At 30.0% G+C, this 16,126-nt stretch overlaps 1 protein-coding gene across 1 annotated transcript; it reads right to left on the minus strand.

Moving 5' to 3' along the window:
• Positions 1-5,729: 5,729 nt before the first annotated feature.
• LOC115885259 lies at positions 5,730-9,018 on the minus strand. Its single transcript, XM_030904108.1, has 4 exons — positions 8,782-9,018; positions 8,580-8,726; positions 6,729-6,867; positions 5,730-6,668 (listed from the first exon to the last, which is right to left on the minus strand). The coding sequence occupies exons 1-4, from the start codon at positions 8,821-8,823 to the stop codon at positions 6,523-6,525; spliced, it is 474 nt and encodes a 157-aa protein (XP_030759968.1). The 5' UTR covers positions 8,824-9,018; the 3' UTR covers positions 5,730-6,522.
• Between the last annotated feature and the right edge of the window lie 7,108 nt (positions 9,019-16,126).

A 16,126-nucleotide genomic window follows, 5' to 3' on the forward strand; every position in this document is an offset into this window, starting at 1 on the left:
GGGTTTGTGTAAGTAAAATTTAAATTAAACTTACAAGATTGCAATAATTACTTTGAGAATGGACACTTTAAACACTTTTCGGTATTTTTTCAATGAAGGCGGTTTAAATTTTGAAAGATTTTATAATTTTTGAACATTCTGACTTTGACAAGAGAAAAGTATTCTGTTATTGTTTGCGGTTGTTCTTGGCAACCGCTATAGCAGCGCCAGATCGCGTACAACGGTCGCGACCCAAAACAATTATATATTTTGACGGGCTTTCCAATCCAAATTTATTTTCTTTATCTATGTTCTAACATCGAATTTGATGATGTCAAAATCATATTTTTGCTGGAATTTTAGTTGTAGGTTTCTCTGAGCCGTATTATTAATTTTTAGTAATCTAAAAGTAGATTTTTGCAAATAACTTTTAGATGCATATTCCAAATAAACGTAAAGAAAGTACAACTTTACCGCCTCTTCAAAAAAAGTCTAGTACAATTTTTGTATAAAATCAAAATCATCTGAGGAGATAATATTTTATCTTTTAACAATTTACATTACACGGTTTGTGTTTTTGATTTGGAGTTGTTTATTTGTATACTTTTGGTAATAGAATACAGGAAAAAGTTAACCAGTAGTCAATAATATGTTTTTCCAAAATTCATTGTGTTTTTTCCTTCAAAATAATTTCAATCGTTGTGTGTGAAATTCAAGCGTCTTGTTTATATACTTATTACATATTCGATCTAAATAGAAAAGATATAACTATCATAAAAGCTAAATTTACACAAACAATCAACAACTTCTATAAATAGACACTTGGAGTAAATGTCGCGTGAAAAGGCGGGCAGTTTTTTACTGAATTTTCCCCAGACCGATTAAGTGATTCTGGTGCAGCAGGCGGGGGCTCCAGCAAAAATGGTGATAGTGGTGTCCATTACATGTCACAAGTGCCCGTCGGTCACTGGTTTCTGAATGCCTTTCTATAAATATCGTACGGGAGCACCGAGCTGCAGACACTTCTTCGTCCGAGGAAACCAACGACCTCGCTGTACACGCACTCATTAAAATTGTTTTGATTATATTATACGAGGGTGTATTAAGAAATTTGGAAGCTATCTATACATACAGGATGGCGACTCTCATACACCGCGGAAGCTCCAAGGAGAACGGTAGTTTATATCGAAATGTAATTTTGGCAGCATATATGTAGGTTAACTGAAAGCATTTTACAAAATATATAGAATTATACAGGGTAACCCCAAAAAAAGTTACTCATCAATGTTGTGTTTTTTCTAATGGAACACTCTATATATTAGTTGATTTTCGGATTCTCGAAAAAAAAATAAAGGTGAGTTTTATTAAAGAAGCATATACCTAAAATCTAAGGATTTTGACATATTTTACATTTTGTGAAAATGAAAAGTAAATTTTAAATTTCGATCACAGCCCCAATTAGCACAATAAATTATTATGAGAGTGAAGTGTTTGATATATGATTTACTAAAGCGATCTCATACACTGAATTGTTATATAATAAACGCAAAGAACACAAATTTATCATAGAGACAAATGTGTTTTATTATTTTGTTATATAGATGTTTTGGCGACTAATTTATAAAACATTTTTATAAATATATTCGTTAATATGCTCAGGAACGTTTATATAACAAATATTATACAACTATTTATGCTTGAGCTAGATATATTTTATAATTGATTTATAATATAATTTAAAACAATTATAAAATATTTACAAAACAGCTATAAAAATATGCATTTTAGTTTATTAAAACATTATCGACATGTTTTATAGCTTTTTTACGACTGATTTATAAAACAATTTGGTCTTCGCAATAATTTAGTCACGGCCGCTACTCTAATAAAACAATTTTATAATTGCTGTTAAAGAAACGAATTAAAATTCTTATAAAGCGATTAAAAAACAAAAGTGTCTCCCCAAATACAAAAATGTTATTTAGGAAACCTTATAAACATACTATAGCACTAACCTCAAACTTTGCTTTTGGTCAGAGTCTAAAATATATTTTAAAATTGTGATTATATCTCTAAAACTTAAAATGTCAAGTATTTCTAACTGAAAGATTTTATTTTTGACATTAAACATATTTGTGTCTAAGTGTAACTAACAAAAAATAAATAACATAAGCAAAATAAATAAAAAATAATCAGGTTTTGAAATAGCGGGATAACACGTGAAGTGCAACAATATTGCTATATTAAAACCCGGTTCGACTACATAGTAGTGAGGCCCATTTCTACGTTATTAGTCTGTGGCGTTGTATCTAAAAGGGGAAGGAAAGAAAGTCATCCAATGTTGCCAGAATAAAAATAAAGTCTGTAAGTATAATTAAAAGTCAAATTTGTGTTTAATTATGTATTTTTTTCTAATTATTTGCCGTAGAAAAATCGATGAAAATTTTAAGTTTTTAAAATGTCTTCTTATGTTTTAAGTATTGATGAACCTACTAGCGAATTTAAAAACACACGTCTATAATTTTATTGTTGTAAATGTGATAGCACCAGAATATATAGACGAATTTAATTGTATTTTGCCGACATTATTTTAAGTAATAAAATAAATATGTTCCGTATAGCATCATTGTAAGATAAGTTAATTGTATAACTGCTCCCTGAGCAACAAAAGGGTTTTGTTAATCGACGCCATTATTTTATGTTGAATTTGGACGACTGTATGTCGGCCATTTTATCGAGTAGGGATTTGCAAAACAAAATAATCAAAATTTAATTCCAAAATAAACGTATTTATAAGAAACGAATTAGTTTCCAATAATATCGGATATTGAACAATGTCGATTTTCCAGTTTACAGGTAATTTTGCAGTAATTTCCTAAAAATTAAATATTTATTATAACTGCAAAATATTATTAGAATGACAGCGCCCTAAAATAATTCCACAAATATGGATATATAATATCAGTAAAATTTACTCCGCAGGAAAATTTTACTCCTGGAGCGTTTTAGGCGATATACTTTTTATACAATTTACATCTTTCTTTAAATTAGCCATATCTGTCATTTAAATAGAATATATGTGTACGTTGCCATTTTAAAATCAGTTTTATCTTACACGATATTATAATTTTTTTCTTGATAACTAAAAAACAAAAATGCAGATGCATGCTACAAAAATATTTTAACTGAGACAAATATGTTATTTTTAAAATATTTATAAATCTTTTATAAAACAGTTTTATAAATATTTTGTAATGTACTCAATATTATTTTGTAAGCGTTATCGGAGAGTTTTTAAAGTACTTCTAAATAAGTATATTGTTTTATAAACCTGCGCCTTTTTCGTGTTTATAACTATCGTATTAGGGTTTATAAAGCACTTAAAAAATAGTACATATTTATCATGAATTGTTATATAACACTCTATATAACCATTTTAAGCACATTTGTGCCACTTGGGAGCTACCTAAATTTTAGTTGACCTCGTATACCCTGATATTTAATTACAGTAACCTTATTGTATGTTAAACCGAATTGAAATTTGACCCGAAAAGTTATACAGGGTGAGACAAAATTAATATGGAAAATTAGTCACTTTTAAAAGCAAGTTACTCCTTTATTTTAAATGGAACACCCAGTATATTATTCCGGTGTTCAATGGGGAATTTATATATCTTCAAAATATTATTAAGGTTGCCTACCCCTCAGACAAAGATTTTCCTAGATATTTTAATTTTTATGATTTTGCGTCAGTAGATCTTTATTATTTGAAAAAATCTAGGGTATACCTTTTGTTAATTTAACAAAAAAAGGATGTAGGATAAAAGACTCAACGGTAATAAAAAATATACACGCTTAAAACATATTTTAATTATTACAGAATTAAAACTAGGTATAAGCCTACAATTATGTGACAAAAATTAGCTAGATGAAATCAAAAGCTCAAAATGCTTCCTTTCATGTTAACTGCATAAAATGATTGTCTTTTCAAAAGATCTTGTCATTTTAAAAGGCATAATATGTGGAGTTCTATCTCGAAAAGCAGCTACAATAATTTCTCTCATGTTGTCAACAATAGTTGGTCGAGTTTTGTAAGCATATCCCCATAAAAAAACAGACTAGATAAAATCAGGAACATTTAAGTATTCTATTAATTGGTGATAATGCACACTGCATTCACCAACTAATAGAATCATGTCAGTTCTCTCTGATGTAAGCTAAGTTTGCATTTTCGGCAATTTTTTTTAATTTTAACTGACACAAAATTTGAAGAAACATGAATTCTCTATTGAATATCGGAATAATATACTGGGTGTTCCATTTAAAATAAAAGAGTAACTAGCTTTTAAAAGTGACTAATGTTCCATATTAATTTTGCCTCAACCTGTATAACTTCTAGGGTCAAATTTCAATTTGGTTTAACATACAATGGTTACTGTAATTAAATATTAGGCTATACAAGGTCAACTAAAATTTAAGTAGCTGTTACCGAAATTTAAAATTTACTCTTCATTTTAACAAAATGTGAAATATTTTTCTCTTTAACAAAACTCCCCTTTATTTTTTTTCCTAAAATCCAAAAATCAACTAATATATAGTGTGTTTATTAGAAAAAAACGCAACTTTGATGTGTAACTTTCCTTGGGGATACCCTGTATAATTCTGAATATTTTTATAAAATCCTTTCAGTTAACCTACATATGCTGCCAAAATTTCATTTCGATATAAACTACCGTTCTCCTTGGAGCTTCCGCGGCGTATGAGAGGCGCCACCCTGTATATCTTTTTTTCTAAAATCTTCTCGGACTCATTTTTTTATAATAATCTTTATGTTTATTTCTGGCAAGGATGTATTTTTAATGAAAAAATATTTTCTACTCACTTTTTTAAACTAAATAAAAATATAAGCTAGTTAAAACAGAAGATTTTAGAAAAAAAAATGTGTTTTTAATTTTTTTCATATTGTTCCACCACTTCAAAAAATTCTAAAAAATTCCTTAGTGTAAAGGAGTATAAAAGACATTTTCTGACGATTTTTAGTGATTGACATATTTTACAAAGTTTAAAAAAATTAAGTTTCTACTCCGCTAAAAATCAGCTTTTCGTTTAAGAATCATGATCATATTATTTTTTCATGTCTCAGACTTCTAAGAATTAAAAAAAAATCACCATTAATTGTAAAATTATATTATACACATACATTACACATAAATTATTTGTGCACTCTGTTTTACAATGCATATAATCATATTATGTATAAACTATAATATTTTCGCGGCAACTCGATTTATCACAGCGAAATATTTTTAACAACCGAAATAAAAATATCATTTAATTGGAAACAAAATCAAAGATCAACAATATATTTTTTTGGCGAAGTAATATTTTCGGTAATATTCTCTGTTCATTTTATTAATTCTTGATTAACTTTATAGTTTGTGTTGTTGCGTATCTTGTTTAGATAGGTAGCTTTTGCTAAAATGTTTTTAATACCGGGTCCAGACCAAGGCGACAAAAAGTAAACACGATTTTGAGACAAAAACAAGACAATCTTGCGACAAATTGTCCACACCGCAGAGGACAAAAGTACAACAAAGTCAAGAGTTTAGTTATTGCAAATGAGTTTTATTAACCATGTGTGATTTCACTGGTCTCCTACTGTTGGCAACACACGTCATCCACACTGCGCCGACAACTTGTCGCGAAATATAGGAACAAAACATAGACATTTTGATCTTTACCGACTCGAGACAGGACATTGAAAAGTCTCCGAATTTTGAAACAATAAAACAAAAATGAGACAAATATGTCACAGTAATGTATTGGATTTGTCGCAATTTTGTCGTAAAATATGAATGTTTCTGTCTTGTCGTTGTTTTGTCTACTTGGTCTGGACACGGCGCGGCGTAACATTTAAAACATTATTGTTAAACTCAACGTATTTTAAATTAGGAAAAAGGATAATTTATAATGATGAAATTGCCAGGCTAGACATTACAGAATGAAGTAAATATACCAATTGCCACTACTTTGGCAATTGGATACAAATAATAGACTGTAGTAAGTTAATACAGAGTGTCCCAGAGGCTGATCTTGCATTAGAAGTTTCTAGAGAAATCTTGCTGTCAATTTCCGGAAGTGCCGCCATATTGAAAATATTTTTAATTGGTAGTTCTCGTTGTATACACCCTGTATACTTAAATATACATAGAAAGGGTACAACTAAATGAACAACAAACACAGAATAAATAAAGAGTAATATAATAGAAAATAACATAAAATTTTATATCATATATTTGCGATGAACCTTTATGCAAAGAATAATAAAAAAAATAACTTAATATGTTTTCAAGACAATCTATAAATTATATAGTTTTGAAGTTTGTAGTTTGGTATTTTAATAAATTGTTATGTTATATTTTTTATTATCGAAAATAATAATATATTTTATCATCAGTTAAATATCAACTTGTTAAGAGGTATTTTTTTTCTCATAACCAGATGTAACCAATCTATATATACAATTCCCATACCAACTGTGGCCTAAATAGTCCTATAGATATTGACACAACGACCCTTCATAATTCCCCACTCAAAATTTTCTCTTTTCTCCCTCCACTGCAATCGACTTCTTTTTCTTAATAAATGAAATTTACGAAAAACTATAATCCACGATGACCAACATACACCTAAAAAAAAAGGAAATCAATTTTTAACACTTTTCATTAAACAGAGCTTTTATAACTAACCTAAGAAAGCTATGTTGCTAATAAATATTTCCAGACTTCTATTTACTGATTCATATAACGAATTCATCCATAAATAAGTCATTATAGTAAAGATAAAAAGGAAAACAGTTAGCCAAGGTAAGAAGTATATATATTTTTTCTGAAAAAAGGGGAAATTTAAATTATAAAGGTAATAACAATAATAATGAGGTAATATAATAATCTCTCTGCAGTTATAAAATGTACAGGCTGTCCCATTGTCACTCTCCTTGCCGTATACCGGGTGTATCTTAAAAGTGACTAACCCCTATTATAACTTTTTTATTTTTTCAGTTAAATAAACCAGATATGATATGTTAGTATATGACATGAATCAGGATTAATTGTCGTATTCAATTGTTTTCGGTCACTTCCTGTTTCGCCGGAAATTTATACAACTTTTGATTGTGTCCATTGTCGCCCTCAGTATTTTTTTACTTTATTCGATGGAAAATTACACTCTGAATAGAATGACATAGCATATTACTTGTGACATTCTCAATTAGTTCTGTTATCTGTGGACATTGTCGCTTAAAGTTCCGTCCCGTAAGCTTCAGTTTAGAAACTTACGGAACCCGGGAGCGAATAGGGGTGCTGGGTGGAATAAACATCTTTCGGAGGAATAACAATTCTTGTAGAATAGATAATATAGGTTCTTGTAAACTATAAGTACCACGGAATGTTGCACTTATTCTTGTTTTTTATTAAAGCTTTGCGTAAATAGGGCTGATTTAAAACAAAAAATCATTGGATCATGCAGTTTTCTTTTATATTTTAATAATTAACTGTGATTTTGCAAAAATATTAGATTGGTTAGCATTTGGGTTGCTTTGATTAGCTTTTCTTTGTGGAGGGTGTTAAGCTGTGGCTTTTATATTTTAATAATTAACTGTGATTTTGTAAAAAATATTATTATAGATTTATTATTAGATTGGTTAGCATTTTAGACACTTTTAAATGATTTTTTTTCGTTCAAAAGTGCTTTATCCAAGATTTTTTTTCTTTTAAACTGTTCTATAAGCATAGGACTTTCTGCCAAAAAAAATTGCTAAATTCGTGGGTACTTATACTTTACAAGACCCGATAATATAATAAGGAACAAATGGAAAATGAAAATCAAGCATTTCCCGGAAATTTTTTATTTTCCGAGTTTGTAAACGCTTCTAAAAGGCAAAATATATTTATTTTTTATATAACTGATTTCAGCTATTCTAAAGTCTATTAAATTTCCTCAGAAAATGGATACAGTTTATTTCCGCAGGAAAATTTTTATTTTCCTCAATTCGTGAATGCTTCTAAAAGGCAAAAATATATTTATTTTTTATGTAACTGATTTCAGCTATTCTAAAGTCTAATAAATTTCCTTAGAAAATGAAAACAGCTTATTTCCGCAGGTACATTTTTGTGTTTATATTATGTTCAGAAAAATATTAAAAATAAAACGCAAAATGTATTTTTTTTATAGCAGATTTCAGTTATTTTAAAGTGCGAAATTTGAAAATTACGCATTTCCGCAGGAAAATTTGTGTTTTCAGTGGTTCACAGTAGCTTTTTAAAGACAATTTTTGTTTCTTCTAATAACTGATTAACTAAACGAAAGTTGACCCCAAAAACAATTTCAATCAATCCTAATTTATGTCAAATACAAAATCTGAAAAAATAAAAAAGTTATAGAGGTGAGCCACTTTTGAGACGCACCCGGTATATAAAAGTGAAAATCCTCAATTTGTCCGTATATAACCAGCAAAACACGACAAATAAAACAATATAAGAAGTGAGATAAGAGGAATCCCCAACTTTAAAAATAATGTTTATAAATAAATTATCCCTAACCTTTGAATTTCCTAGTTGTAAACAGAAAACTAAGATTATGTGGGTTGTAAAATGAAAAATCGTGTAGTAAATTTCGTCAATGCTAACTGGATACTCATCGGCTGCTATATCTGTTATTGTAATATAAAATCCATAAATTGCATATATCTAAAAGTGAAAATGAAATTAATTGTTATAAATAATAGCTCATCAACGTACTTACGAGATGTATGAATCCTATAATATGCACTAAATCATATTCCATTTATGTTAGTGCAATAGAATACTTGATAAATCAAAATTTAATAACAGTTTAACAGATATCAGAATATGCAAAATACCATTGTACAGTTACTTTTATTTAAATAATATAATTTCAATATCTCTCACAATTTTAACCTCTGCAGAAATACCACAAACTATACTATTTTATCCATACTTTATCAGATAAGGCATATTGACAAAATTTATTTATATACAGGGCGAATAAAAAGTACCAAAATAGAGTCAAATTCATTATCATATTTGTTTATAAATAACGATAAGACATTAATTAGAATAGGATTTATTGTCTTTTGTTAAAACAGACAATTTCAATTTTCTTTTATTATACATGGTGTTTGAAAAAATAGTGGCTAAGATATCTTTTTTTAAACATACCGAATACGGCCACCGTATTTCAATGGGAAAAATGATAATATACAGGGTGTCCCAGAAATAAGTGCAAGTATTTTAAGGGGTGGTAGATCTCGATAAAAATTAAATCATTGGAGCATGCAGTTTTCTTTTATATTGTTACGTTTTTCGTCGGTTCCGTGTGGATAGAAAGTCACAATTTATTTAAACACTATTTATTTAACACTAATTAACAAAAACAATAACGATAAAAGACTTATAGAACTATTTACAAACGATTTATAACTAAGAATTTATTTTGAATTTTAGCGCGTCAACTCAACTGGTATATTTATAACTGCCCCTGTAGGCCACAGCCGCCGGCTTTATACCGACAGGTAAAGAACACTAGAATAGTCCATAGATCGTTAGGTGCGTAGAGAAGGTTTTCGAATGTTCTCGTATGTACTAGTCCATTCCAGTGGGACTCGATTCTTCTCGAACGAATGAATCATTACCGTGTCTATTCTTTAATGCGATGTTAAGGTCATCTGAGGGCGGGACATATAGTTAGGTTAGGTCGAGTTCACACGGGTCCGCAACAATATTTTAATAATTTAACTGTGATTTTGCAAATATATTATTATATTGGTTAGGATTTGGGTTGCTTTGGTTAGCTTTTCTTTGTGGAGGGTGATAAGTGGCCGGCCGTAGCTCCAGCGTTAGCCTGTGGTTACATTGGACGCGGGTCCGTGCATGTGAGTTTGTCAAAACGGACGCCACTACTTTGATGCTGTCTGAGGATTTAATGTTAAAATAAGTCCTTATGAACAGAAGAAAATGTTGGGTAAATGATTCATATGCAAGTAAAGGAGAAGAAAATTAATATTATGTAAAATATTTGGTGAATTAAAACAGTAATAACCGATCAAGTTTTTTGAATATTTTAGAATGTTTCCAGCAACATTAATATATCCTAAATAAAAATAAACCTTGTATTCAAAAATATTCAAATTTTTCGGTATTTTATATTCAAATGTATTGGGCCCAGAGATATAAAAATTCGAACGCTCGGACGTGTACGTATTAAACACAGAACACACTAAAGGTATTAAAAAAACAAACCAGTTTGTTTTCATCCGACCATAAAATAATTAACTAGAAAGAAGTGTCAACTCTGTGTTAAATCGTGGAAACACGATACGCCACCGAAAGCCTTCGTTGTCGTCTGGAGAACTAATTTTCCAATTGACAGGTTGACATGATGGCTTCATTTTTATTTCCGTTTCCGGTTATTCAATGGCGGGCCCTCTTTCAGTTTAAACGTATTTTGTACTCTTTCTTATCATAAATAAAACAAAACAAAATTTTATTCAAACATATTTATTTGAAATATGAGACAACGGGACTAAATAAATATAAAAAATAAAGAATTGAATGATTTCTACAGCAATTACTTAATTATATGCAATTTTAACGTAAATTAGTAAGGTATAAGTATGACTTACAGTAATTTGTAAATAAATACGCCTATTCACAGCCATCAAGGATAGAAAACGGGGGCAGACATGAAAACGGGAGCCTTATACAAAAATCTGAAAACAGAAAAACAAATTTTTTTATACTAAAATTAACAATGTAAAAATATCAAGGTATAAAATATAAATATACTGTTTAAAAAAAGCGTCCATTATTCCCAAAGAGACCTGGTTTGTAAATCAAAAAGAAGCAAAAAGAGACTTTTAGTCGGATCAGATTGTATCAGTCAGATTTACTGCATTATTGACAATAAATCGCACATACTGGAGATAACTAATGTTGGCTATAGTTAAAAATGATCTTACCTTGCTGTTAATTGTTTCCATTTTCAAAAAAATCGCCGATCATAAACATAACAAAATTTTCTTGCATCTAAAAAATACAGAAATAGTGTTTATTTACTACCTATTTTTAATATACATGGGACATACCTAGTACTGCAGAAACGTCTTTTTCTCCAGGATTGTTCATGTAATAATATATTTTATATGCTTTACTACCTTTATATTTATAAATTTCTGCCGAAATATCAAATTGAATTTACAAAACAAAACTAACCGGAGAGAATTAAAATGGCGTCGAAATTTGTTCTAGAACAAATCTGAAGTTGTCTCTGAAATCGCTGAAATCTGTCAATTCTAAACTGGGAAGTTAGACAATAGTTAGACAGAAACATTGCTGTCCTTGTCTAGGCGGCCATACTTGTCGTCAGGAGATGACAGGATTGACACTAATGACTGTTTCCAATTTTCCTATTTCACTGTCACCCCCCTGCATCCGACCAACGGAGATTGACGTACGTGCACGGACGCGTAAACTCCAATGCAATGTAACCGCCTGCGTAGATACCATTTGTTTATGGAGGGCTTTAAATAGGAGATTTATCGACAATGGGCATATTTGAAATTTCTGTCCCTACTTTAAAGCAAGTTTCTCGGTTTGACACCAGAGGCACTGTAAGCGTGTGAGATTGATCATTTTCATTGTTAGTATACGATTTAACTGTGTTTTTACTAGTTTTTTTTAAATTTAGAGTTAATTTATTGAACTATTAGCAATGTACCAATGAGTATGATTAAAGAAATCCTAAACGATAGATCTTGCTTCGTACCTGGCTGTATAAGTGGAACTTACAGTGGAAAAAAGACAAATAAAGAACGGGGTGAAAGAAACCCAAGCCTTTTCAAAGGTCCTAATGTAAGTCGTATACCTAATTAATTAACAAAATATGGATAGATGTTAAAAAAAACATTCAAATTATATACTGTCAGTGCACAGATTAATTTTAACTTAACTCTTTTGAAATAAATTGAGTTCATTATTTATTCATTAATATTTTATTTACTAAAATTTACCTTTACAATTATTAGATGACATTGAATATAATACATCTTGAATTTAATGGTCTACGAAACAGTGACAATTTGCAAAACTTTGCTAATGACATTAAAACTTAAATTCAGAAAATCTAAAAAAAAACACTATTGGACACAGGAAACATTTCAGCTTAATGTGTATATTCTCTGGTTTCAGCTATAAAAAGTTATGGGATAGATAACACTGATCAAAGGGTGCACTTTCCATTGAAGTTATTCCTGATAAAATACTTTTAATTTTCGTGATTCAGTTTCTGTCAATTGCCGTAAAACCACTACTAGTTTGTTATGAAAGTTTTTAATGTTTTTAAAATGGTATCACACTGAACTGCATGTAAACATATCAATTTTAAATGTTTTTATGAAAAACTATTAATAAATCACTAACACAAACACACCATAAACTATTTAATTCGCATTTGTCATCAAGAAACAACTCTGGAAACAATTACTGTTTACCATAGATAAATGCAACAAGTTTAGATTGGAAAGCCCGTAAAATTTTAAGTCGCGAAATTATTTTGGGTCGCGACCGTTATACGCGATCTGGCGCTGCTATAGCGGTCGCTAAGAGCAACGGCAAACAAAAACAGAAATAATTTTCTCTTGTCAAAGTCAGAATCTTCAAAAATCATAATAATCTTTCAAAATCTAAACCGCTCTCATTAAAGAAATTCCGAAAAGTGTTTATAGCGTCCATTTTCAAAGTAATTATTGCTATCTTGTGAGTTTAATTCAAGTTTTATTTACTCCAACCGGTAATAATTGTGAAAAAGTGGCATTAAAAACTTAAAAAGCTGTGCTGAGAACTGTAAACTGCAAAAACCATCGTGGATCGTGGCATAACGTCGGTTTCCAATGTTTCATAGGTATTTCATACATGCGTCCTTATATAAAATAAAGTTTCTTGTATGCAACACACTGTATTTTATTTATAAAATTAAACGAAAATAATAATAAATTTGAATAAACAATATTTGGCGATATAATTCCGGAAAAAGCCGAACCGCTCCGAAATTTTCAAAAGTTTTGGGTCGCGACCGTTGCAAGAATAGCGCCAAATAGTGTTTACATTGTCCTTATGGGCACTTTCCAATCTAAACTTGTTTCATTTATCTATGCTGTTTACATCAAATCAAAGGTTGAACTGGTGATATTTGTTGCTGGAACTTCTATCTTTTTTGTACAACAGTTCTCGGGAAGATTTATTTTAGCAGCTTATATTTTTCTTCGGCCGTGTGTGCACTAAAAAGAACCATATAATGAAACAATATTATAATATCAACTTAGAAAAAGAATATCTAAAACCGGCATCTGATATAACCTAACTTCTAACTTACTTTTCAAACTCAAATTTAAGGTTTTGTATTCACAATTTTAGCCACGCACATTGTTCAATTAGAAAAAAACACGTTTCTCAAAGCTAAATCTGGTAAAAATATGCCCAAATATTAACTGAACTCTATAATTTATAACAAAATAGTAATTCTTGCCATAAGAAGCTGTGTATTTTTCAATCTCTTTGATCACATACGCCCCTAACGGCGATTTTCGAACTTCATTTAGATCATGAAATCTGGGCCCAAAATTTTTGCGTTCGATTCGTCTCCTCCTTTTAGACTCCATACATTTGTTTGTTTTTCGCTGCGTGCACGTCCGAGCACGTACGACCAAAAAAACGTACGGACATGCATCCAATGTAACCACGGGCTTAGTGTGTCGAACTGCGGAGCGGAAGGTACTGGGTTCGATCCCCAGCCAGTACGGTCGCTTTATTTATTTAAATAAAAATATTAATTTATCTAAATAGAGCGACCAACGAGCCGCCACCTCAAGGAAGGCAATGGCAAACCACCTTGAGTATATTTGCCTTGTACAGCCTCTCAAATAGTGCCGTTCGGATTCGGCAATAAAGTGTAGGTCCTGTGTACTTGTGAAACACTGATGACACACATCACAAGTACATGCGAGAGGTAGCCGACGCTCGATATAGAGTATGGCACTGTAAGAAGATCTCGATAAAAAAAATATATTTTCTCTTTATCGTTTTTCAAATAAGTCCAAAATAACGGAGTTATTTTACTTTGAAAATTTCCAAAAAAATTATTTTTTGCTAAAATTTTTAGAACCACTGGATCTTTTCTGGATTTTCTTTCTTGTAAATTTAATCTAATACCTATGTTGCCATATTATCAAGAAATTATGTTTTTAAACTAAAAACTAAACAAATTTCCAAAAAAAAATTCAAAAACTTTCGAATTTTCAATTTTTTTTCTCGAAAAAAAAACTCATAGGCGTGTTTCTGGTGTTGAACTATACTACCAGTTAAAATACTTAAAATTATTTCTGGGACACCCTGTATAGGGTGTGTTATTTAAAAAAATTGGGATTTTTTAATTTTAAGCAGTTGAAATTCATAAATATATTTTGAACGCCCTGTAGCATCTAATTAAAATATCTTTACATATATATTTTTCTTCATCTCTATAAAACTCTCCTATCAAATTTTAGTAGCCTAACTTCATAAACAATGGCATCACTGATAATTTTTACTACATTGCGCAATCTAACATTTTTTTAAACAAATTCAAATATTGCAAAAACTATTAATTTTAGGTATATAACATTATATATAAAAAATTATAGAATTTTACGCAGAATCTAATAATAAAATAAAAAATAGGGTGTTGCATTTAAAAAAAAACATATGTTATATCCACCGCTCTTTTTTGAAGCGCTCTGTATACTCTATAATAATTTTAAAATATGTATCTTAATATTTTCTATAACTCTTATATTTAACATTTTTTGTAAACCTCGAAACAAATGAGATAATGGACTTACTTCTATCGTTGACTCACTCTGTACAAAAATGTTCCTTTTAAAGATGAGGGGTGATCAATATAAATAAAATATTCAAAAATAATAAATTCTTAACACCTATAGTTTATTTTTATATTATATAAATATATCATACAATTTTTAAATACACCTAAAATGAGTTAAATATTCTTTTGGGCGTCCAAAACCCATTGAAAAAATAAGCCTGGCCCAACTTTGAATTCTATATTATACTGAAAGCTGACTGATATGAAAAATGAGATGCAAAAAGAACAAAATATTTTTGCTAATAAGTAAAGTTATAAAATATTTGTAGACTTAAAAATGTTCGTATACAGGGAAACACAATTTTACATGAACTTGGAAGTACTACTGTGTATTTGTTTAGTCCGCTGTTGTCTGAACAAAAGAAATATACAGGGTGGTCCGAACTGTATTCCGGAAACTTCGGCAGCATATTCTGCATATAAAACTAAGTAAAAAAGTTCGTATAAATGTATATTCTAAAATACTTAGTTTCGGAGATACAGGATGTAGAAGTTTCATTTTTATTTCGATTTTTTCTAAATAATTTCTAAAGTAACGTCAATATTTGGATGAAAATTGGTGTCTGGGAGTTTTGTGACACGAGAAATTTGATTTTGATGTTAAAATGACTCCTATTTGTAGGGGGTGCCACCCATAAAATAATAAATACAAGAAGAAGTGTCAAGTCAATGTTAAATTATGGAAACAGTGTGGCTGCCTGGGTAACTAATTTTCAGATATGGCAGCTGGGACATTTGACACAATTTGACATGACATAGATATGACAATTTCAATTTTATGAAATTTATTTCCGTTTCCGGTTTTTAATGGCGGGCTGATCAGGAGGTTTAAATGAGGGTTAATATACTTTTTACTCTTTCTAGTAGTAAATAATACAACAAAATTACTCAAAAATATTTATTTGGAATTTAGAACAATGTAAATCAACCATAGACTTAGAATAAAATATAGACTGAGCATCTCATTCATAAATAGCTGGAAGATGCGGACAGACAACGTCTTGTTATTGTTGTGTTATTGTTTTTGGCTCTAACGAGTGCGACACGAGCGATAGATAGGCTGTCTCCGTCGTAACGGTCGTTTCCTGACGGCTCTGCCGCCCAACGCAACACTGTCTTTTGTTTCTTCAGTGCACCTGCACTCTCCGTA

Source organism: Sitophilus oryzae, unplaced genomic scaffold, assembly GCF_002938485.1.
Source record: "Sitophilus oryzae breed Bouriz unplaced genomic scaffold, Soryzae_2.0 scaffold_379_pilon_pilon, whole genome shotgun sequence".
NCBI lineage: Eukaryota > Metazoa > Arthropoda > Insecta > Coleoptera > Curculionidae > Sitophilus > Sitophilus oryzae.

Bases quoted from the DNA above. Each gene is read 5' to 3' on its own strand.
- LOC115885259 (XM_030904108.1), bottom strand. From the start codon at position 8,823: ATGGAATATGATTTAGTGCATATTATAGGATTCATACATCTC. The intron at 8,727-8,781 runs GTAAGTACGTTG...TTTCACTTTTAG, and splicing joins TTATAGGATTCATACATCTC to ATATATGCAATTTATGGATT. The intron at 6,868-8,579 runs GTTAGGGATAAT...CCCTTTTTTCAG, and splicing joins TACAACTAGGAAATTCAAAG to AAAAAATATATATACTTCTT.